Genomic DNA, 21762 nt, shown 5'->3' on the forward strand with positions numbered 1-21762 from the left:
GGGGGGGGGGGCCCTGGCTGGCCGGGGTCTTTGCCTTTTTTCTTACTTTGTTTGGTTTCTTTTACTTTGGGTCAACCGCCGAGGATCGAGCAGGGACAAGGGACGACGGGGCGGGCAATCACAACCTTGCGAATGCAGGTCTGCAAAACCGTCGACGGGGGGGGGGGGCTGTTTATCAGCTACTCTTGACAAACTCAAAGCCATATCAGCAGCGGATGGTTGACGGGCATCCCGTGGGCTTCCGTACGGATTGAGGACAGGGGCACGGCGTACACCGCCATAAAGCTGCCGGGGGTAACTTTGGAGCCGCTGGGCCGGCAAGATCGGGGGAAAGCAAGCATTGAAGCAAGCAGCGCTCGGACGGGCTGGAGCGGGGTAGCTGCGGCGGCAAGCCCCTGCTGCCTGGTACATGTCTGGTAACAGGTACCCGATCTCAGGAGGTATGTACCCAAAGCCAGGAGGCAGGCACCTACCTGCCAGGGGTGTGTGTCGCACTCGCACTAATGCACCAGGATCAATGTCCTGATCCAGCTCAGCCACTCCACGCCAAAAGTGTGTTTTTTTTTTCTTCTTCTTTTTCTTTTTCCTCACTTTCTCTCTCTCTTTTCTTCCCTTGTCTCTTGTGCTCGCGGCACCGGAAGTTGCCAAAACGCCGGCTATTATTTTCGGATCGTTCCTGTCCATCATCCTGTCCCCTCTGCAGGGGTCTTTTTATCTCGCTGGAAGTATTCTCGTTGTATTCGCACATTATTATCGGATTCCCCATTGCCCATTTCCCATTGCATTCTCGTTTTCCTCGTCTGGCGCGTCCCGGCAAAGCATTCTGTGCCAAGGAACTCGTCGGCAATACCGGATAAATAAAAAAAAAAACCTCGGCTGCACAAAGGGGCCTTGCCCTGCGCACAATGCAAGAACCCGCATCAAAAACACGACCGTGGGACCTGGGTCATCATCATCACCATCACCATCACCATCACCATCATCATCATCGTATCATGCATGGCACCCCTCAGCACTCAAGCCGAAACAAGCGGCGCGCCGTCTCCCCTCCCCCCGAATAAACTCACCGAGGCACGGCTTGCTGCCCTCTCTTTCCTCTTCTTTTTACCCCCTAGTGCTGACCGATGATCGGCAGGCAGCGCGGGGGCCGGGGTGTCGCTGATGATTCTGATTCTGGTGGATGCGCCGGAATCTTGTTCCACCGGCGGCGGGCTGCTGAAAACGTTGGTACGAAGGACTGGACACCCGTGGGAAGCTGCCGAGCTGAACAAACTAGCGGTGCTCTGGAGATCGTCCCTCTTGAACTAGTCGTCGTTTTCTCCGCCCGCCGTCGGCGCCCAAGATCACCATCACCACCGTGCTGCGCCGTCCCCAGCCTCGCGCGTGCAGGCGCAGGCGCAGGTGCAGGCGACCCTGGACCCTGGACGCGGCACGGCAAGACGGTTGGATCATCAGTAGTCCGTACGGAGTAGAGCAAAAGAGCCTTGATCGCCATCGCGTCTGGTTCGGGCTTGGCTCGATGGGAAGAAGCGCAGGGGAAGCTGCACGGCTGCACGGCTGCATGGCGGCGTGGCGTAATGCCCGTCCAGCGGCCACGTTTTTGTCTCATTGTCCCATCTAGGTGCCATACCCTGGCGACCCGTCCGGATGAGACCATGCTGTGTATCCGTAATATCGGGGCATATCGGGGCATGGCAACCGTCCGTTCATTGCATGATGCCTACATGATGCATCATGCATGGTCATGTTGCATAGTGCGTGGCCATGTTGCATAGTAGCGCATGGTCATGTTGCATAGCGCATGACCATGTTGCATAGTGCATGGCCATGTTGCATAGTGCATGGCCATGTTGCTAGTGCATGGTCATGTTGTATCCCTCCGTCCAGTCACAGCCGGCTCTTGCACTAGTCGCCAAGGAAAGAGGAAGCATCTGCCGTCACTCGTAATACTACATTATTATATATATATATATACAATCGATACTACACGATATCGTCTCTTCTGCCTCATCCCTGACCCATAACCGGGGCAAAACAAGAAAACTGATCAAGGGGCAAGCAAAAACACTCATCACGGCTCGTCGCCTTGGCATGCCCGCCGCCCCATTGCTTCATGATTCTATTCACTTGGACCTAATATTTTGCAAGATACATATATTGCGCAATGTCTCTGACATTTCAGAACATGCCTCCCGTCAGGGCCCATAATCAACGCACATCCCAATCCCGTCAATAACACAAACAAAGCAAAACTTGTGCACCTGCACCCTGCAAGAGCAGACCAAAACTTTTGTAAATCTGCTAGTCATCTTCCATCATTCTGCTCTTCTTGCTCACATACGCCGCATTTCGATAAACCCGTCCCTTGCCTGCATACTGCCTTAAATTCGTCGATCCAGCCCAAGTTCCCCGGAAGCATTCTGCTCCTCTTGGATAATGGCTCTTGATAACAACATTTCCAGAGGTCCAGGCGAAGGGGAAGATGCCACCATCGAGGTTGACGAGGATGCTGCTTCGGCATTGGCATATCCATACGATGGTCGCACTTCCGTGTCTGAAGCCTCGTTTTCAAGCCGTTTAAACACCGAGACTGCCCACGATCCTCCGCAGGGCTCCGTTTCCAAACCTTGGCACGGTACATTGCAAGAGCCTTCGGGTAAGCGGACCCCGTCATCTCGAATAGACAGTCCACACCAGCACTCGTGTCCGTATTCGGTACCCGCAAATAAGTAGCCCCTTTCTTCACAATGTTTGATGCATATTTCCCGGGACATTGCTCCGTGCATGTAATCTAGCGGTTTCGCCCCCAGCAGCGTACGTGCAATGGCATCTTGAAAGCATCCGACATACTGCCAGTTCGGAATCCCGCTCCCCATTTTGCAGCTGGGTTGAGCCTTTGAATCGGGCAGGTCAAAGGCGCTCGTGGTTGTTGTTGCTGTGCTACCCATCACTGAAGCGCTTCCGGTGCAGGCACATGGCCAGGACTTGGCAGCCATGGTTGATGAGGAGGAGGAGACCCTCGCACAGTAAAAGCATGACCAACCGTCATGAGGAACCACGGCTTGTGCTGATGTCTCGCTTGGAGGGTCAAAACACCCGTTCAGACACTTGTTGCATTCATGTCCCAAGTCCGGAATCGTCTCCACTGCAGGACCCAGTGTCGAATACGGGGGAAGACTGGAGATGGAGCAGGGTTGACTACTGGCAGCCCATGGTGTGAGAGCGGGAGCACTTGAGCTTGCTCCGGTGCAAGAGGCCGGTTGCTGAGTTACCAGAGACTGTGCAGTATGCTCGGTAGCATCACCGCTGCTGAGAGAAACCGCCCCCCACGTAGACTGAGCAGATTGACCATAGTCCGAGAGTATACTGTAGCCTTGCGGGTTGGCCATGGGAATGATGTTCCATGCCGCAGTCGGTACACTTTGTCCCGGAGAGGTTGGCCCCGTCGGGTTGAGCGTCAGTACCTTTACAGAGGACTGCAGCTCGACGGATGCGCACGGAACGACAACTTCCAGTTGCGAATCCGTGTCATTCAGACTCATGGCGCATACTGTCTGGTTCAGCGCTGCAGATGTGGCGTATACTACATCAGCAACCCGAGTTAAAGTGTCCTGCATCAACGGGACTCGATCAAGTATCGAGGTGGCAACGATCTGATTAATGATCATTGAACCTTTTCTGACTATATCAATAAACGTCTGCGTCACGTTAGTTCTCGCAGTCAGGCTGAAACTTTCCCCTGCTTGTGTCCCTAGAGCCTTTGCAACTGCAGGAAGTATGAAAGGTATGGCGGATTCGGTACTGATCGAGGCTTGCCCGGCAGTGGACGCAGCAAGCGAGGCGATGGAGTTTCGATCCACAGGAAGTGCAGCTAGGAGAGAATCCGTCAATCCAGCTGCTACTTTTGAGTTGATGCCGGCGACATCTGCGACTAGATTAGACATGTAATCCAACAAGGACAACGCCAGGTTTTCTTCTGGAGTATCAGAACCAGCAACGCCTCTCCCGCTAATCCAGCTGACCGAAGCATTGTAAGCAAGTCGTCGACTAATCTGGCCTTTTACTTCTGCAAAGGATGGTGAGTTGGTAAGCGTGGAAGGTCGTGAAATCGACACCATTGAGCCAGAGTACCGGGATGTCATAACTGACGACGTGCTCTGAACCGTAGGCTTGCTGTCGGTCGCAATGATGGAGCGTTCCAAAGAATGTTTGTTCCTGATGGCTGTCCTGAAGGCTGCGGTAAGAGCCGCGAGTAAGTCCAAAGCTTCTGTTGGTTCGTCAGATGCCTGTGTAGCATTCGAACTGTTTGGATCGCTTGTCTCGGTCGGTAATGCCTCCAAAGAATCTAGCTCTGGGTGTGACGAGACCAAACTCTGAGGACTTCCTTCTGTAAGCTGTGCTCTGCTTTCACTGGGTTTCAAAGCCTACAGAGGTCAGCACGCTCTCTCGCCTCGACAGGAGCCACGCATTACCTGCAGAGCATTGCCGGCTAGCATTCCCCCCAGCTGGAATTGTCGAGGATTCAGAGTCCGTGTTTTCGAGCTACCAGACTCGTCGGCCAAGTTTGAAGCACCGAGAAGGATCAAGCCCACAATCAGCGTCGCAGCCAAAGCCAAGGTCCGTTTGATTCGAAGACAACAGCAGCGCCGTAGAAAAATCAAGGAGAGCCTCAACGAGGAGGAAGAGAACATTGTGGTCGGCAAAGGAAGAGAACTTTTTTCCTTCTCTCTCACTCACTCAGGGTGTGCAGTAACATGCACTCCAAAACAAGATCCCAAAAAAAGAGACAGAAAGAAAGAAAGAAAGAAAGAAAGAAAGAAAGAAAGAAAGAGAAAGAAACGTCCAAAAAGCCAAGAAAGCAAGAATCTTGAATGGCGACCAAGGAAGATGAAGCAAATGACAAGGCAAACGGGAATGGAAATAGCAAGAAAGGGATAAGAAATCGTTTTGTTCCAATACACAAGTCCTGGCGGAACTCGATGGATTGGTTCGCGACTTCCCAGATGTTTTTGCCGAGCACAAGTGCTCGGCATCCCGGGAAAGTATAGGTAGCTTTTGCTCTTCGAATTTTTAGGAGCGCCTTCCTCTTCTCAACACGGTCATGGTCAGGAAGCATCATGAATGCATCCATCACCCCTCCGGCGAGGAACCAGCGTCCACTTGTTTTTTTGCAACGATGTGCATGAGTAGGTATGTAGCCAGCTCCACTAGGTACGAGGCTATACGCCGATATTGCCAACTATTATCGTGAGATCAAATGCAGCTCTATCCCAAAAATTGTTTATCCAACTCGACAATGCTGGAACATGAGAACCGTGTCCAATGCCAAAAAAAAAAAAAAAAAGAAAAGAAAGAAAGACACCAGCCGACACCAGCCGACACCAGCCAGCCCATCTATGCTTGTGCCCTCTCCTCTTTACCCCAGCGACATCTCTCATCGCCATCTTTCCAGTCTCGTTCAACGTAACCAAGTTCTTTCTTGACCCGCTCAACGAGATCCTTGTCCCCAGTGTTTTTGCCTGCATTGTCACTACGTTGTCGTTAGCAATCGTTGAAAAACATGTTTCCACAAACGCATCGGGAACACACCTGATTTTTATTGCCGGCCGTCCAGCCGCTGAGCTTAGTTTGATGACAATATTCAAGGGTACCGACTTTTTCCCCGTCTTCAGGTGAGTAAAATCATTGGTCAAAAACGTGCCGACGCCGAATGTTGGTTGAAAGCCAAGGCCCTCGGAAATCTTCTTGTACTCCAAACAACGCTCAATATTCAGCGAGTCCGAAAAGACAATGACCTTTTTATCCTTGATGCCATTCTGGTCGTAATAGTTTCGCATCAGCTTAGCATATTCCGCCGGATCTCCCGAGTCTTGGCGCACGCCAGTGAACAGCTCTGCGTAGGTCTTGGCAGTGCCATCCGCTCTTTTAAAGGCGTCTGCTGGAATGCCCCCTTCGACAGTCCGCACTGGAAGACTGAATGACTTGAGGAACTCTGGGGTGCCAAAGGTATCGGTTAATGCGATAGCCAGGTTGGAGCCGAAGCAGCCAACCCAATGACCAAGGGCCAGTTCGGTGGCCTTCTTGTAGTCGTCGAAAATGGCGGCAATGCCCATGAACCACTCGTGGGCAACGGTTCCGACGGGGGGGATGCCGAAACGCATGGCCAGATGGACATTTGACGTGCCTGAGAGCTTTCCGGGATATCCCTTTGCCTCTGCGGCCTTGGAAGCCTTCACCAGGCCCCGGAAAACCAGAGCCTGAGTGTGGTAGTCACGCCTCCGTCTGGTGCCGAATTCAGATACAATGCACCCTGCCTCGAGGAGACGCATCCCCTTGTCAAAAGCGAGGTCCTCCTGTCCATCGTAGTTCCAGTCTGTGTCCATGAAGCGAAAATATGCTTCCGAAGTCAGAGCGAGAATCGGAATTTCGTACAAGATGGTATCCGACCACGATCCTTGAATCTTGATGTCGATGCTACCGACATCCGAATCAGATCCAGAGTCCACGCCAGTCGGCGTAAACCTGATAGATATTTGTTCTCTGGGTCGTAATCGGAATTCCCTCAAGTATTCAAGATAATCCTCCGTAAAATAACTGCAGTGAGTTTCCAAGAACCGGTACTCTTCTGGCGAGAGAGAGATGTTGCCGAGTTCTGCCGGCAGTGTTAGTGTTAAACTCGACATGGCAGCCAACTCGACCGACGTTCGCTTACTGTTGATTTGTTCCTCGAGCCAACGGAAAGCAGCCCTAGACAACGTCTTCTCAGGGGTTCGGTTCGTGTATAAGTAGCTCACAGGAACGTCCCTGAAGAATTTGAAAACGGCGCATTGCATCGTCAGCTTGTAAAGGTCAGTGTCTAGAAAGGAAATGACCCCTTCTGGGAAAGGCGAAGCGCTGTTGAACTCCATCTCAGTGGTCCATAAGGGGGAGTTGAATATATTGATAACATGTATACACGATGCGTAACTTGGAGAAGGAAGTAAGAGTTTCCACGGAGCAGTTGGATGGGTCACTGTTTGACGCTCCAGATCTGCGCTTGACGGTGGTTCTATTTAGTAGTGGGTTTTGGCGCTGAGTCACGAAGGAAACGAAACATTGAAGTCAACAAGAAGGCGAAGCAAGGTTGCCGATGGTGGGGTGGAGGGGCAGTTTGGCGCATGGCCCAGACCAACCGCAGTACGGAGTACGTACCTGAAATTGCCAAGTTACTTGTACAGTACGCACAACTTACGCACCGCAGCGGGCGGTGTGGGTGGTTGCCGACGCTTCTGCAACAGCACAGCGTGCGTGGTGAAGGCGGCAGAAAAAAAGACAAAAAAAAAAAAAAAAAAAAAAAGGTCCGGGGCCTGGCTGCATCATTTTCTGCTTCCGCCAGAATTTGAACCGCGTCCAGCCAAGTCGCACCAGACAGTTCGCTCAACCAACTGGCTTCCCGCTTTTTTCGACGGTCCATCACGAAGGATTCGGGACTCCCAGAACTCGGAAGCATCGGGATCCGGCGCTCGCGGCCACTCTGCGCTCGTCCCGGTCGACTCCTGGCCGCCACAATGGATGTGCATCGCTGCCGCTTTGTGCCGTACCAGCCGTCCGCCATCAACGCGGTTGCCTTTTCGCATCCCAAAGCAAAGTCTACCAAACACAATTCTGTGGCGAGACTAGCTGTTGGTCGTGCCAATGGCGACATTGAAATCTGGAATCCCTCCAGTGGAACTTGGCTTCAAGAGCTGATCATCCGGGGCGGCAAGGATCGAAGCATTGACGGTTTGGTTTGGGTTAACGAGCCCGACCAAGATCTAGGCGATGGCCGCATCGTCATCGGGAAGTCGCGACTGTTCAGTATTGGTTACACATCCACGGTAACGGAGTGGGATCTCGAAAAGGGCAAACCAAGGCGACATGCCAGTGGCCAACATGGAGATATTTGGTGTATTGCCGCACAACCTCAAGGCGAGAAACCGCAGAATTCCGGAGCCATGACCGGCCAAGAAGCGTTGCATTCAAACAAGCTTGTTGCAGGTACCATCGATGGGGAGCTGGTCATGTACTCTCTCGAAGATGATGATCTCCGGTTCCAGCGAAGTCTTGTCAAATCCCCAACAAAGAAAGCCCAGATGGTCAGCATCACCTTCCAGTCCCGCAAGGTCGTCATCGTGGGCTGCTCAGACAGCACCATAAGAGCATACGACATCACCAAAGGTCACATGCTGCGCCGCATGACTCTTGGGTCTGACCTCATCGGAGGCTCCAAAGACATAATAGTGTGGTCTGTCAAGTGCCTGCCAAACGGAAACATAGTATCTGGCGACTCTACTGGTCAATTGTGTATCTGGGACGGGAAAACATACACCCAGGCGCAGAGGATCCAGAGCCACAAGTCGGACGTGCTCAGTCTTGCGATAAGCGCCGATGGAGCAGCTATTATGAGTGGAGGAATGGATCGCAGAACAATTCTCTACCAGCAAAACGCGGGTGCTGGGCAGCGTTGGGGCAAGGTTTGGGGCCGTCGGTACCACGATCACGACGTAAAGACAATGGCTACGTTTGAGCATGGACGATTTAGTGTCGTGGTCTCTGGAGGTAGGGACTTGTTCTCGAACATCTAGCACTACACTTTCAACCTGCTAACAAACACCCCCACAGGGCCGGATGCCAACCTGATGATTGTGCCATTGAAGGAGATGGGTCGCGAAAACCACAGAATGATGAGCAATTTGCCGCAACAACCGCCAGTCATCAGCGCTACTAAAGCCAGGTTCATTGTGAGTTGGTGGGAAAGAGAGGTTCACATTTGGATTCTACGCAAATCAGCGGTCGAATTACAGCTCTCTCCTAATGAGGGCGTCGATATCAACCAGAACCGGAAATTGCTCAAGACCATCGTGGTAAAAGGTGATTCAAACGTTTCTTCCGCAACCATCAACCAGGATGGAACATTGCTGTTTGTGTGCACAGCGACAGATGTCAAGGCCTTCAAGCTCGTGCATCAAGATCCAGTCAAAGCCTCGGATGTGAGGCTTTCAACCGTTGAATTACCAGCTAAACTTTCCCACCTCGGCGCCACTCAACTTAGACTCTCTCCGGATAGCCGGTGGCTTTGTGTGGTCAAAGAAGGCTCTAGGGTTCTACTGGCGAGACTGGAGGACATGTCTGCTGACAGCCAAGCACCCTCAGTCAAGCTTCAACGACTTTCACGGCTACGCAGGCTGGTTCCGAGGTACATTCTAAATGGCGGACTGGGGAGTTACGATAGAAACATCACGCAGATTTCTTTCAGTGCAGACTCCAGCATGATGGCAGTCGCCGATCTGGCTGGGTACATCGACACATGGGTTCTGCGAGACGCCCATCAGCGCCTGCAGAAAAACCAAGAGGATGATGTCGCAGAGAAGACGGCCAACGTCGCGTCCGATAGCGACGCATCATCAGAAGACGATGATGCAGTGGCCAGCGACGGCCATGACGAGTGGATTCGCAACCCCAACGCCAAGTTGATACCAAAGCTGCCAGCATCACCCATGGTTCTGTCATTCTCCAACCATGTACCTGGACCTGAGGGCTCTGCCAACGACGACGGATCCGCTGATTACATTCTCGCCGCCATTACCTCGTCATGGAACATTTTGGCCTTCCATCCCCGCCAGGGTTCCCTTACTCCATGGTCGCGCCGGCATCCGCGCAAGTCCCTTCCGGGATCGATTCGGGATCTTCTAGATTTGCCAAAGGGAGTGATGTGGCAAGAGTCTCGGATGTGGGTTTACGGCGTGTCGTTTTTGCTGATGCTCGACATGGGCCAAGATTTACCGTTGTCCTCCCAACTGGAAGGCAGTGACTCGCAACTTGCTCAAGGCATGAAGCGCAAAAGGGTCGGCCTCTCGACCGGTGCAGGAGGCAAGATGGGCCGAGAAAGCCTAATGCCCAGCCAAATCAGGAAACACGGTGCCAACGACAAGTGGGAGGATATTGATGTTGCAGAGAAGCCTGAGGTTGATGAAAGTGACAGTGACGACGACATGCCCGATGTTGACACGCGGCCTTCCAGATTATCCCCGGCGGCGAATGGGGAAGAAGATGTCATCCTTCCAACGACAGAAATTGCTACGAATGAACCCAAGAAGTGGTGGATGACGTACAAATATCGCCCCATTCTTGGCATTGTACCCTTGAGCTCTGCGAGCAAAGACCTCGAAGTTGCTTTGGTTGAGCGGCCCACTTGGGACATCGACATGGCGGAGAGATATTTTGGCGAAGAAGAATGGGAAAGATGAGGCATTTGGCAAGGAAGCTTACAACCCACGAGCTGTTGAGACTGCAGAACGGTACAGGCTTGACATGCCGCGAGGGATGCGGTTCAGGGGGGGGGGGGGGGGGCTCAGCCTTCTTGCGGTGTCACATTGCTGTAGACCGCTCGTTACACGAGCGGATGGATAAAGGTGTTTGCTTGGTTGCTGGTTGTGTAACGACACGCGGACGAAGGCGATGGAACCTCATCGAGAGGTGGGGGTGATGCAACGTTAAGGAGCGTTGAATATCTGGAACTTTTTGCATTTCCCATGGAACACTGCAGGTTCCGGCTCGTCTTACCTTCTCTCACGGCGCTGCGACGATGTACATAATGTACATTGGGAATATTTACCATCATTTTCGTTTCGGCATTCGTTGTTCGATTACCTTGCGATTTTGCATGTGCATGTGCGATTGTCTGCGGTGTTGTGGACCGACCTTGGAGAGAAGTCGCTCACGTTGGGGTTGTAACGCAAGTGACTCACTCACTGGTGGCAAATTGTAGCAAGGACTAGAGGGTGATTCTGGTTTCTGGTTACATTAATGTCCACGATGGCCATGCTTACTGGGTGGAGTTACGCGCGGCCAGGTGCCACGTGACAAGACTGGTGATCTCGGAAGCTTATCCGTTCAAGGAACCCTAAAGCAAAGCCAATTGCAGTGTGTTCTATGTAGCCTGGACGGAAAAGTCCGTCGCGATGAGAATCGGGGACGAGTGGAACTTGCGAGTGTTGGCGTCAGCCTGTCAGGTCCCGGTTAAATCGCTTGGATGGCGCGCGGGCCAGACAAGTTGACGAAGCGTCGGCCAATCACGCAGAAGGATAAAGGTGAAGAATGACGCGTCCTGCTCGTCTCAGGTCGTCAAGCAGCATGCAGGTCGCCAGACCCACTGCTAATCCATGAGGGAAGATATCAATTGACGCTGGACTTGGGACGCGCGCTGCTCTCGCAGGGTGATGTGAAAGAACCTTTGACAGCCTCGTCGTGGTCATGTCTCTGACGGCTGGGGATTGACGAATGAGTGAGTGATTCATTCAAACTGGTGCGTGCTCCCTGTTGTGTCAGCCACAGTCGGGAGACTGACTACGCGTCCCTGAGAAGTTTGGTCTAGAAGTTTGAGCTAGCGGCTCTTCGATTGAGGGAGGACGGCCAGACCTTTTTTTATTTTTTTTTACTTTTTTATCTGTTTTTGTCGGCGCAGAATAACGGACGCGGAGTAGAGGCGTTGATTCAGCAATGGATGTGACCTGTGCCGTTGTGTGACTGGGCGGTTTTCCATTTCTTGCTGCTTCATGGTCACTGACAAAGTGCAATCGAGCTGGCGAGAGAACAGACGGTACTGATAACGTAGGAAGGTCAACCTTCTTGGAGGAGCGGGGGCAAGCCCCACAAAATATCCCGAGTGCCGTTGATGAACAAGATGACAATGACAGCCAAGTCGAGCGTCAAGTATGGATCAACGGACCTGGCGAGAATATTCAGTACCGAGTACAGAGTACAGAGTCAGGTGCTCCTTGGTTGCAATCTTAGGCAGATGCATCAGCCACAGGTAGCCACAGGTAGCCATAGGTAGCTACGCACCCACGTGTTGGAAGGAAGAAATGGCCAAAAGGTTCCGACTCTGAATGTGTCTGGTTGGAGCCCAGTCCCCTCGCCAGCGCAAAGCAAAAGTAAAGCCGAAGTTGTGCGTGCTGTCGTAGACGGGAGAAGTCTGGTGAGAGGTGCGTGAGGTGTGAGAGGTGGACGGACTTTTCGCAGGCCTCGTCATCCCCCCCTCTCTGAGACCCGCTTGTTGGCGGGTTGGAGGGGGTTGAAGGCCCTCTTCAAAGCATAGGTACCGTACCGGTACAAGCCCTTCCTTACTGGTTGGCCGAAAATTCTCGCCGAGCAGGCCACAGGCAAACGTTACTCCCTCCACAGGCATATCAACGTCCTTTTTTGCGGGTCCAAGACTTCTCACAAGTCGGCGAGTCAAGCAACTATTGCTCCCTTTTGAGAAACATCCAGATGTGTCCGTTGCAATTTTTCGCTTACAAGCTTTCTCGGTTGTACAAGTAAATACGGATTAGGCCTCACATAATGTAAAAAGTTCGCCGGCCCAATGATCTTGTCTTCACTCACGCTCTAGATGGCAAAATATCCCTTGTCGTGAGGAGTGAGGCACGGTCTTTGCAGGTACCGGTACCTTGATGGTCAAATGCTCCAGTTGCAAACGCCACTTATTGCGCCCAGTTCGTCTCCACCAAACTGACGTCTCGAGCGCCCTGGTTGGTCGGCTGTGTAGGCTGACGCGTATACCTCCCTTTCGCAGGTTCGAGGCAAAAAAACCCACAACCCGGCGCCATTCCTTCCCCCCCCCCAAACTACCAACTGCCCACCTAACCTAGCCTGTCTTGCGGGGCCTCATCCAGCATCACTCGCAGCGTCCACTGCCTGGCGTTTTGCGGACGAGCATTGCGTACATACCATCAGGCCCTTCCGTCTACCATCCCCGTCTTTCTTCCATCTATCCCCAAGACCGGGCTTGACTTTCTTTCCATCAGTGTCGCCGCTCATGTCGGGGAATCCAAATCATACTTGACCTCTCCTCTTTACTCTCGTCAGCGGGTTTCGGCGAGAGCGATTCGCTTTTCGCCCATCCTGGTTTCCCTAGGCTTTTGGCTTCTCGCCAAATTGAAACCGGGTCCGTCTGAGCTCAAGGCCAGCATCTGCGACAGAGGTTCATTTCCTGGGGCTGCAACGTCGATTGCTATCGTTTCGTGGTGGCGACGTGCGACGTCTACGAATCTCTCGGCTGACGAGTGCGACTACGACGACGTCTATCTACCCTTGCCTACTTCCCCTCGCGGCTTGGGATACCGATTCTATTCACACCAAAAAAAAACACCTTTTCCACCCGCCTTTCTCCGTCGTGGCCGTCCTCTTGTTTGATTCAGCCGTCCTCGGTTTGACGACAACCCGGCATCTACACAAAGAATCATATGACGACGACGACTTGACAATCCACGACTTGACGGATAATTCTGATTCACTATTTTACCATGGAGGGCCGAGGCACCTCATTCAGCCCCGACGACTCTTTGTCTTCCAACGGCCAATATGGCGAGGAATGGGCTCGCGATCTCCGCCTCAAGTTTGAAGGTCTTCTCCGGGACAAGCGCATGAACGACCTGCGTTCTTGCACCAGAAACCACTCTCCCAGCCACCATTCTTCCGATTTGGCAGCGCAGTCATCAAGCGCTGATCCAGCTGCGCGAGCGTCCTCCACAGAAGACAGAGCAGGGAAAATCCATGGCAGGGAAAACTCACAGACCCCCCCGTCTTACTCGTGCCTCCGACATCTTCCCAAAATACCGACTGCGCCAGCTGCTGGTGACCGCGATTCTCAGAAATTCCGAAATCTCATGATCAGCTTATCACTTACACCGACCAAATACGAAAACCCAGGGCTGTTAGATGAGGCTCTTCAGACCATTCCGCTCGATCGCATTTACGGCGAGGCCGAAGAGGAATGTCAGGTTCTGCAGGCTGAAGCCGAGAGCATGGGTGACGGCCGTCGGCCGGAATGGGGATATCAAGATTGCGTCATCCGAGCACTTTTACGGTAGGCTTGGTTTCCTTTCCCTGGCAAACCAGGGCGAGTTTGCAGAACTAACAATGTCGACTTTGCAGATGGTTCAGGCGCTCCTTTTTCACGTGGGTCAACAACCCTCCTTGCCCCGTTTGCTTATCGCCGACCATCGCCCAAGGCATGACTGCTCCGACACCTGAGGAAAGCGCATGTGGCGCTCTGCGGGTGGAGCTGTATCGATGCTCCGCACAAAACTGTGGCGCGTACGAGAGATTCCCTCGTTACGGTGACGTCTGGCGCCTTCTTCAGACTCGTCGCGGGCGTGTCGGTGAGTGGGCAAACTGCTTCAGCATGCTTTGCCGTGCGGTCGGTGGCCGGGTTAGATGGGTCTGGAACGCCGAAGACCATGTTTGGACCGAGGTCTATTCGGAACACCAGCAGCGATGGGTCCATGTTGATGCCTGCGAGGAAGCGTGGGACAGCCCTCGCTTATACGCCGAGGGCTGGGGCAAGAAGATGTCTTATTGCGTCGCATTCTCAATCGATGGCGCCACCGATGTGACCCGACGATATGTGCGCAAGAGCGAGTCGGCCGCGGAGCGCAACCGATGTCCCGAAGAAGTCATGCTCTACATCATGCAAGAGATCAAGAACATTCGACGCAGCAATATGAGCAAGGACGAGCGCTTCCGCCTCGAAAAGGAGGATCGACAAGAAGACGATGAGCTTCGAAGATATGTCGTGGCCTCGATTGCCCAGGCTGTCACCAACCTCGTGCCTGGAGCGCCGACCTCGTCCTCCGGCACCAGTCGCACTGCTCCCACCCACGGGCAAGACGTCAAGGTTCCTCCTGAACAACTCGCACAACAACAGGCGGGCTCTCCTGCCTGGTTGATGGCTCAGCAACAGTCACGAGACCAACAATTTGAGCCCCCGCACGATCCCCGCCAGCGTTGACAAACTTGATGATGACCGAATCCTGCTTCGGGACGGATTCTCTTGATTTGCGTTGCAAACGCCGGGGGGGTTTTGCAACCAAGGCTGAGGGTCTACGAAGAAGCGTTGTGGAAAACCAAAACCTGCACCTTTTGACGCATCCCCTCAAGAGTTGAAATCACGCTACGCAAAGCTGCGTTTTCTCTCAACTGCAATGCCGCTTTTACCGGCGCTTCTGCTGAATGATTCTCTGGAAGCTGAAGCTGGGTTGCTGGCGCCCAATGAGGAGAGAAAAAGGCGTCGAGATGGGCTTCACTTCAAGTGGACGGGCCAGAGTGTGGGCGACGAAAGCGCACTCTTGCCCGACTACTGGGCCTTGCATGACCACAAGACCTGCGCAAAGGGCCGGGATATCGCGTCCAGCAAGCCGAACGACCATGGTGACACGGAGCTTGCCAGCCAGTCCCGACGACTCGGCATGTCCAGCCAACACGATCCCTCTATTTTCCCTTGTAACAACAACGTATCATGAACGCACAAAAGTCTGTTCAGAGGCGGCCTCGATTGCCGCATTATTTCCTTTATCTTCTGAACCCCGCCGGAGGTTTTTTTTTTTTTCTATTACCTTTACCTTTACCTTTACCTCTCCACCGCAAGGGTAAAGCTGCGAGAAACAAAATAAAAGACCTCTGCGGCCTGTATCTCTATAACTCACGTCGACTGGTCGGTCGTCCTAATGCATTTTCTTTGTCCTTGGATACATCATGGTATATTGGTGGCGCACGAATGGCGCCCTGGGATCTGAAAGGAGGCCGGTCGGTTTCCACAAATGACTTGACATGACGCGTCTGCTGTAATATATTCATTGGAGGAGCAAGCATAGCGCTCAGAGCCTCCTGGAGTTTTTCTTCTTTCAAAAAGGTCTCGCCACCAGCGACCTCGCGCGGCATCAAACTACGTGGGAATGCGGTTGGTGTTGGTTGGTGCTGGTTGGCTGGTTAGTTTGGTTTTTTTTTTTTTTTGTCTTTCTTATACACAAGTTGATTTCATGCCTGGGAAGAGACAGGCGTGTGGGAGATGGCGGCTTCTTGGGTATGCAATTGGGGACTTGGATACTGTTACATATGAATTGTTGCATGGCAGCCGAGGCGAATAAAAGGCGCGTTTTTTTTTAAAAGAGGTAGTGCCCGTTTGCTGGCTTGCAGCTCGTGAGCAGCTGATGAGCACCTTCTGGTTGCCCTGCGTTGCGTTGATCGGGGGATCTGGAACCGTTGTCGTGCTACGTCTGGGACTCTTGTGCCATGATACCCTCGACCAACCGTAAGCCGCATGCTTGTTTTGCCTTTGTGCTCGCCTCGCCAGCAGCTCGGGATCTCCTCCGGCTACCTCGGCCATATCAGATGTCGCCAACGTCGGAAGCAGGACGAATGGAGGAGCGGCATACGTGGTTGGCAAAAATGCATGATACAACGGTGACGCCATCGGGTGCGGCCTGCAGAAAGCCAAGGCAAGCCGACGGCGACAAGAACCTCGGCCGTGGAACCAACTGCCCACCTCCCACCTCAACTCACTCCCAACCCGGAACCAGCACGGATTTTGGCAGCTTCTGGCCCCGTTTCTGGCTTGGCAAGCAAGGAATCGAATCGAGAGAAAAGCAAGCGCTTCAGAACGCGATGGTGACGACAAGATCACAAAAGTCCAGCAGCGACCGTGCCGAGCCCAAGGGGGCAACGGACGAGCACGGCGCGTCCCGCGCGAGCGACCAAAGGGCGAGGCGGAACCTCAAGACGAGCCGGCGCTCCAGAGGCCAGAAGCGGCACGACGACGCCCCCTCGGCGGGCAAGCAAGCGCGCCGGAGGACGGCGCAGAACCCAGCAACAACAGCAACAACAACATCATCATCAACAGCAACAAACGGCGGCGCCCGGACCGTGCTAGAAAAGGGCATCATGTACTACTTCGTCCGGGCCCGGGTGGACACGGACACGCCCAAATCGATCGACGACATCGCGAGAGGCTACCTCATCCTCCGCCCGGTGCCGCAGGAGGCAAGGCTCCGGGACGGCCCGCTGGCCCGGCGGCCGTCGCGGCTGATCGCCCTGCCCAAGAAGGTGCTCCCGGGGAGCGCAAAGGATCGGTTCATGGCGTTTGTGGAGAAGGCGGAGGCGGGGGACGACGAGATCCGGGAGCAGTTCCTCGAGGGGCACGAGTACGAGACCAAGACGGCGGGCCATCGCCGGCGGCCGGATGCCACGCCGGTGGGGGAGGGCGTCTACGTGCTCACCGCGACGGGGAGGGAGAGCCACCTGTCGTACGTGGTGACGGTGCCGAGCGAGATGGGCGACTTGCAGCGGGCCGTGGGGCTGAAGCCGCGGGGGAGCCTCCTCATCAGCAGCAAGAACCCGGAGTTCAAGGGCCCGGCAAGCGCGCGGCTGCCAGCGGGGCCGGACTTCCCCAAGGAGTGAGTGATTTGCCTGCCTGGCCGTGTTTGTGCGCGTGCTCCGGCACTGGCGTGGCTTTGCTGTGCTGTGCTGTGCTGTGCTGTGCTGTGCTGACAGACGTCCTCGATTCGTTTTTTTCGGCAGGGTTCTCGCCAAGTTCAGGTCGTTGCGATGGGCGCCCACGCAGCCCGAGTTTCTGGACTACCCCCGCGCGCAGGTGCTGCTGATTGGGGACAAGACGCCGCTGGGCAAGGAGGTCGAGGAGGGCACGGGGGACGCCGATGCCGACGCCGACGACGCGGTGGGCGCTCTGGACGAGCTGGAGGACTACGACGTCCGCCGGATGAGGCACCTGTCCGAGGACGAGTCCGAGGCCATCTACCGGGATCTGCACAGCCAGGCGTCTTCGCTGCCCGGCATCCAGAAGGAGCTGCTGCGGTGAGGGGCGAGGGGGGGGGGCGCTCGCACCTGGTTTGTTTGCTTGGCGGAAAGGGTGGGTGGCGGGGGGGGGGGGGGAAGGGGGGCGCCAATTCAAGTCTGGTCGGCTATTGATGCCCTGGCGAGTTCGATTGCCGCGATGATGATGATGACGGTGATGGCTTGCGCGAGACGTCGATGGGTTGTTGTTGTGGCCAAGACGAATGGTGACACAGTGCTTGCACTGTCAGGCCGGCACTGTGTCGTCGGCATATGCAATGCTTGCCCAGCCGTTTTCGTTGCGTTGCCTTTGTACTCCGTACTCCGTACTCCTTAACGCGCCCGGACGCGAAGTCGCGTCAATCTGGTCCCCTCGCCTCCCGCTCGCCCCGGGCCTTTTGCATATATCAACGATTGACGCCTCGTCAACCAGATCGACGACCGCCCTGCATACATAACAATACATAACCAAGCATTCTCGTCTGCCCGCGTCATTCTCCCCCGCTGCCACGCCTCAGACGTCCCTCACCCCCCCAACATGACTCTCAAGCGCAAGCGATCAGAGCCCGAGCTGTGCTCCTCGCCCTCCTCCGTCCTCAGCTCCCCGCCCAGCCTCGGCGGCCGTCCCGTCCCCCCCCACGCCTTCTTCAACATGCCGCCCGCCCACCTCAACAGTCGAACATTCAAGCGGAGCCGCGACAACAGACCGCCGGAAGAGCAGGTGCACCGTACGTCTGTCCAGCCCCCAATCCCTCTCTCCCCCAGGCAAACGACCCCCTTCCCCGACGCGAAAAAACTCACCGTGACCTCTGTGGCAGAGCACACGTTGGACCTGCTGTACTCGGCGCAGCAGCGGCACCACCAGCACACCAGGCGGGATGCTCGGGCGCCGTCGCCGTCGCCGTCGCCGTTGCCGTTGCCGCCGGACCGTGCGCGCGCCCACCCGCACGCGCCGAGCAGGCAGGGCTCTCTGCACAGCTTCTGGGACATAGCTTCGTCGCCGGCCGCGGGCCCGTCGTGCCTGCTGGCTGAGCGGTCGGGTCCTTGCCTGCCTTGCCTGGTGGCCCCGGCGAGCTGCGAGGACTGCGGGGCGGGCCTCGACGGCGCGGAGCCGGAAAGCCTGCCGTGCGGCGCCTGCGGGAAATGCGTCTGCTTCAGCTGCTCGGTCAGCGATCTGGGGGAGCGGAAGAGGTGCCTGCAGTGTGCGGGGAGGAAGCCGTGGACGGGGGGGTTCGGCTGCGCCGGTGCTGGCGTGTCTATTTGCTAGGCGGGGGATGTGCATCATGGAGAACTGGCCCATCGGGCTGAAGCACATTGGCCTTGCGTTGCGGGGCGTTTTTTTTTTCCTTTTTCCTTGTTTAGTTCTTTCCTGGGGGCCTCCTCTTTGGAGCTGTCGTCATGGGCGTTGAGGGAGAAAATATATATATAGATTTGGGCTGGAGTGGGCACGGATATGGGGGTTATATGGACGGTCGGGTCGCATTGGGGAATACGACGGTTGGTTACGACTTTAGAATACATGACGCATGGTTCAGTTGCATGGCGAAAACAGGCTTCGTAGCGGGCCAATTCTCGAATTCCGTAGGCAAAGGCTCCTTTTTACTCTTTACGCTTTCAAGCTAGGTCAAGAGAGCGTACAGAGGGCTGCTTTGCTATCGAGAAGATTGATATAATATTAATACATATATTCTGGCTCACCCAACGCAAGCGAAACGATATTCGTGGCAACAATTAGCCCCGCCGACGAGTGGTAGGCCCCTTCCTTGGAGTCGCAGTCGACGTGGCCTCGACTTCGACCGGCTTGGCCTTGGCCACCTTGCCCTTGCCTTTGCCTTTGCCCTTGCCCTGGGCCTTTGGCGACGGAGCGTTCCAGTAGTAGACCATCTGGGTGGCAAGCACAGCATTGAGCAGGAAGCCAGAAATGAAGCCGTAGAGGATGAGTTTGTCGTCAACCTCCTGCAACGTGGTAAAGATGCGAGACAGGGAACCGGCGAGGTAGTTGAAGACCTGCAGCAAAGGCGTGTTAGCGGCCGAAGCGGAACGAGCCACGGCAGGGAAGAAGACCGTGAAACAACAACAACAACAACAACAAGACGCGACTCACGGCAAAGGCGCTGAGCTGACCGGTGCCGCCTTGCTGGTAAATGGCAAGGATCTGGGGAACCTTGCTCGCCACGCCGAGCGCACCAGCCCCGGCTTGGAGATAGCTGAGCGTCTTCATGTCCAGCACGTTGCCGGCAAACAGGCAGGCGGCGCTGCCGGCCAGGGCGGCAACCAGAACAGCAGCCACGGTCGCTCTGCCGCTGTAGTTGAGGACGAGGACCGAAATGACGACGTTTTGGCCCATGATCAGGGCCGTCTCGCCAAAGGTGCTAAAGGGGAACCCGTTGCGGACATTGTACGCCAGCGTGATGAGGTAGGCGCTCGTCTCGAGAAGGTAGGAGAGGAAAGACACGCCCTCGGCCGACCTGGAGCGGACGAGCTTGACGATCTGCGGCACCTTGACGACGGACGAGGCGGCAATGATGCCGATGCCGAGGCCCTTGCTGACTGCGTACTTGACGCATTCGGTGTTTTCGACGTCGACGTCGAGGACAAGCGCCTGGTAGCACTCTTCGCCGACGATGGACACGCCGAGGTCGCGAATAGGGGTGGGCAGGTTGCGGGTGATGGGCTGAACGGCCGATCGCAGGGCGTCCATCGTCTCGTACTTTGGGGGGGGGATTGAGCCGTCGGGGGAAATGCCGAGGGTATTTGAAAAAAAAAAAAAAAAAAAAAAAAAAAGGCAGCCGGTTGGAATGGGGCAGAGAGGGACTTCGGACGAAAAGTAAAAGAGGTGCTGACGTTGTGCGACGCACCCGCGGACAAGCGTGGCAAGGGATTGACGGGGTTCGAAAAGTTCAATCCAGCCCTGAGATGCAATGCAATGCAAGCTTGCGATGCTGGTCTGGTTGCTTCTGACTGACTCCCTGAGCTGGGAAAACCGGGGATTTGCGACAAGCGCATCAAGACCAAGACGACGGGGGATCTTTGGTGGGGCTGCCTACCCTGTATCAATAAATGGCTGGTTGGTTGGTGCAACGGAGCAGGTGGCCGGGTTCACTTGCGTGACAGCTGACATGACGCCATCGAGTTGCACCTGCCAAGGGCACCCACCGAGGCAGGTTGCCGCCCGTTTAGAAGAGATGCTGCTCTGACGGTTGTCTGCAACTGCGGCTCGGGTGTTGGGCAAGGGACACACTCGGAGCTGGAGTCGATGCTTACCCTGCTGGCTCCCTGTCCGATGATAGCAGCATTTTGATCCGGCCTAACTTGAACGCAGCGATTCCAGAAGGGTGGCAAGCAGTTGCAGGCCAGTGGCAGGCAAGAGCGTGCTTTCCAGGTCGGACGTTGTTTGCTGTTGGTTTGAAAGCAGTGAGCGAGCACCTCCTGCTCGGAACTTGATTGGGTGGTCCGTGGATGGACTGTGGGACGGACTGCGTGTGGGCGCATGCGTGACAAAAAAGGTGACGACGGGTCGGGGCATCAGTCAGCCATCAGCCACCTCTTTGTTCTCCTCTGCAAGTCTGCAAGATGGCAACCACCCAGGCCTCCAACTTGGGCAGGCGCCGCCGTCTCTGTCAAACCACGTTCACGGGTCACATTGGACATTCGCGACTACCTAGCTTGCAACGATTCCCCACTTCGAATCATCCCCACCCCCACCCCCACCCCACGGGCGCGGGCACGGCGCAGAGGAAGGAGCCCACCCATCCTCACCCTGGCCGTGCACCTAGCACCCGGTACTCTGAGGCTTTGCTCCGTCCCTTCCATCGACTTCCAGCTGTACGGATACCGTGCCCAACGTTGGTCGGTCACCTTTACTGAGCGTTTTCGCCTTTGGGCACGCAAAACACCTTGCTTGACATGCAACATGCACTTCCAAAACACTTCCTGTTTTGCTTTCGCTTCCCGTCTATACGTCCCTCCGTCTCTTGTTGTCAGCATCCCCGTGTTCCCACCGTCCACACCAACCCTGCGGGATTTGTTGTTTACCGTCTGCGCCCGTCACCGTCCGTCATCTTGCGTCCCCTGCTCGATGCAACTTCTTGACGGCGTGCTGGCCCCAGCTGTCTT

General features: G+C 55.2%; 10 protein-coding genes across 10 annotated transcripts; 6 read left to right on the plus strand and 4 right to left on the minus strand.

Annotated features, from left to right (window-relative positions):
• Positions 1-1124: 1124 nt before the first annotated feature.
• Positions 1125-1472, plus strand: UV8b_01585 (uncharacterized protein; the record flags this gene model as incomplete). The annotated part of the gene is made up of 1 exon (XM_043139083.1): positions 1125-1472. One exon carries the CDS (start codon positions 1125-1127, stop codon positions 1470-1472), a length of 348 nt encoding a protein of 115 aa, XP_042995017.1.
• A 909-nt stretch (positions 1473-2381) lies between these two features.
• Positions 2382-4691, minus strand: UV8b_01586 (uncharacterized protein; the record flags this gene model as incomplete). Its single annotated transcript, XM_043139084.1, has 2 exons — positions 2382-4424; positions 4473-4691. The coding sequence occupies 2 exons, from the start codon at positions 4689-4691 to the stop codon at positions 2382-2384; spliced, it is 2262 nt and encodes a 753-aa protein (XP_042995018.1).
• A 703-nt stretch (positions 4692-5394) lies between these two features.
• On the minus strand, positions 5395-6908 carry UV8b_01587 (uncharacterized protein; the record flags this gene model as incomplete). The annotated part of the gene is made up of 3 exons (XM_043139085.1): positions 5395-5530; positions 5590-6652; positions 6713-6908. The coding sequence occupies 3 exons, from the start codon at positions 6906-6908 to the stop codon at positions 5395-5397; spliced, it is 1395 nt and encodes a 464-aa protein (XP_042995019.1).
• Positions 6909-7547: 639 nt separating this feature from the next.
• UV8b_01588 (uncharacterized protein) lies at positions 7548-10265 on the plus strand (the record flags this gene model as incomplete). Its single annotated transcript, XM_043139086.1, has 2 exons — positions 7548-8577; positions 8641-10265. The coding sequence occupies 2 exons, from the start codon at positions 7548-7550 to the stop codon at positions 10263-10265; spliced, it is 2655 nt and encodes an 884-aa protein (XP_042995020.1).
• A 1372-nt stretch (positions 10266-11637) lies between these two features.
• Positions 11638-12205, minus strand: UV8b_01589 (uncharacterized protein; the record flags this gene model as incomplete). The annotated part of the gene is made up of 3 exons (XM_043139087.1): positions 11638-11746; positions 11863-11992; positions 12145-12205. The coding sequence occupies 3 exons, from the start codon at positions 12203-12205 to the stop codon at positions 11638-11640; spliced, it is 300 nt and encodes a 99-aa protein (XP_042995021.1).
• Positions 12206-13322: 1117 nt separating this feature from the next.
• Positions 13323-14809, plus strand: UV8b_01590 (uncharacterized protein; the record flags this gene model as incomplete). Its single annotated transcript, XM_043139088.1, has 2 exons — positions 13323-13885; positions 13954-14809. 2 exons carry the CDS (start codon positions 13323-13325, stop codon positions 14807-14809), a joined length of 1419 nt encoding a protein of 472 aa, XP_042995022.1.
• A 193-nt stretch (positions 14810-15002) lies between these two features.
• Positions 15003-15320, plus strand: UV8b_01591 (uncharacterized protein; the record flags this gene model as incomplete). The annotated part of the gene is made up of 1 exon (XM_043139089.1): positions 15003-15320. One exon carries the CDS (start codon positions 15003-15005, stop codon positions 15318-15320), a length of 318 nt encoding a protein of 105 aa, XP_042995023.1.
• Positions 15321-16461: 1141 nt separating this feature from the next.
• UV8b_01592 (uncharacterized protein) lies at positions 16462-17671 on the plus strand (the record flags this gene model as incomplete). The annotated part of the gene is made up of 2 exons (XM_043139090.1): positions 16462-17249; positions 17374-17671. 2 exons carry the CDS (start codon positions 16462-16464, stop codon positions 17669-17671), a joined length of 1086 nt encoding a protein of 361 aa, XP_042995024.1.
• Positions 17672-18184: 513 nt separating this feature from the next.
• On the plus strand, positions 18185-18913 carry UV8b_01593 (uncharacterized protein; the record flags this gene model as incomplete). Its single annotated transcript, XM_043139091.1, has 2 exons — positions 18185-18374; positions 18465-18913. 2 exons carry the CDS (start codon positions 18185-18187, stop codon positions 18911-18913), a joined length of 639 nt encoding a protein of 212 aa, XP_042995025.1.
• Positions 18914-19377: 464 nt separating this feature from the next.
• Positions 19378-20347, minus strand: UV8b_01594 (uncharacterized protein; the record flags this gene model as incomplete). Its single annotated transcript, XM_043139092.1, has 2 exons — positions 19378-19653; positions 19751-20347. 2 exons carry the CDS (start codon positions 20345-20347, stop codon positions 19378-19380), a joined length of 873 nt encoding a protein of 290 aa, XP_042995026.1.
• Positions 20348-21762: the final 1415 nt, after the last annotated feature.

The sequence above is a fragment of the Ustilaginoidea virens genome, chromosome 1, assembly GCF_000687475.1.
Source record: "Ustilaginoidea virens chromosome 1, complete sequence".
Lineage (NCBI taxonomy): Eukaryota > Fungi > Ascomycota > Sordariomycetes > Hypocreales > Clavicipitaceae > Ustilaginoidea > Ustilaginoidea virens.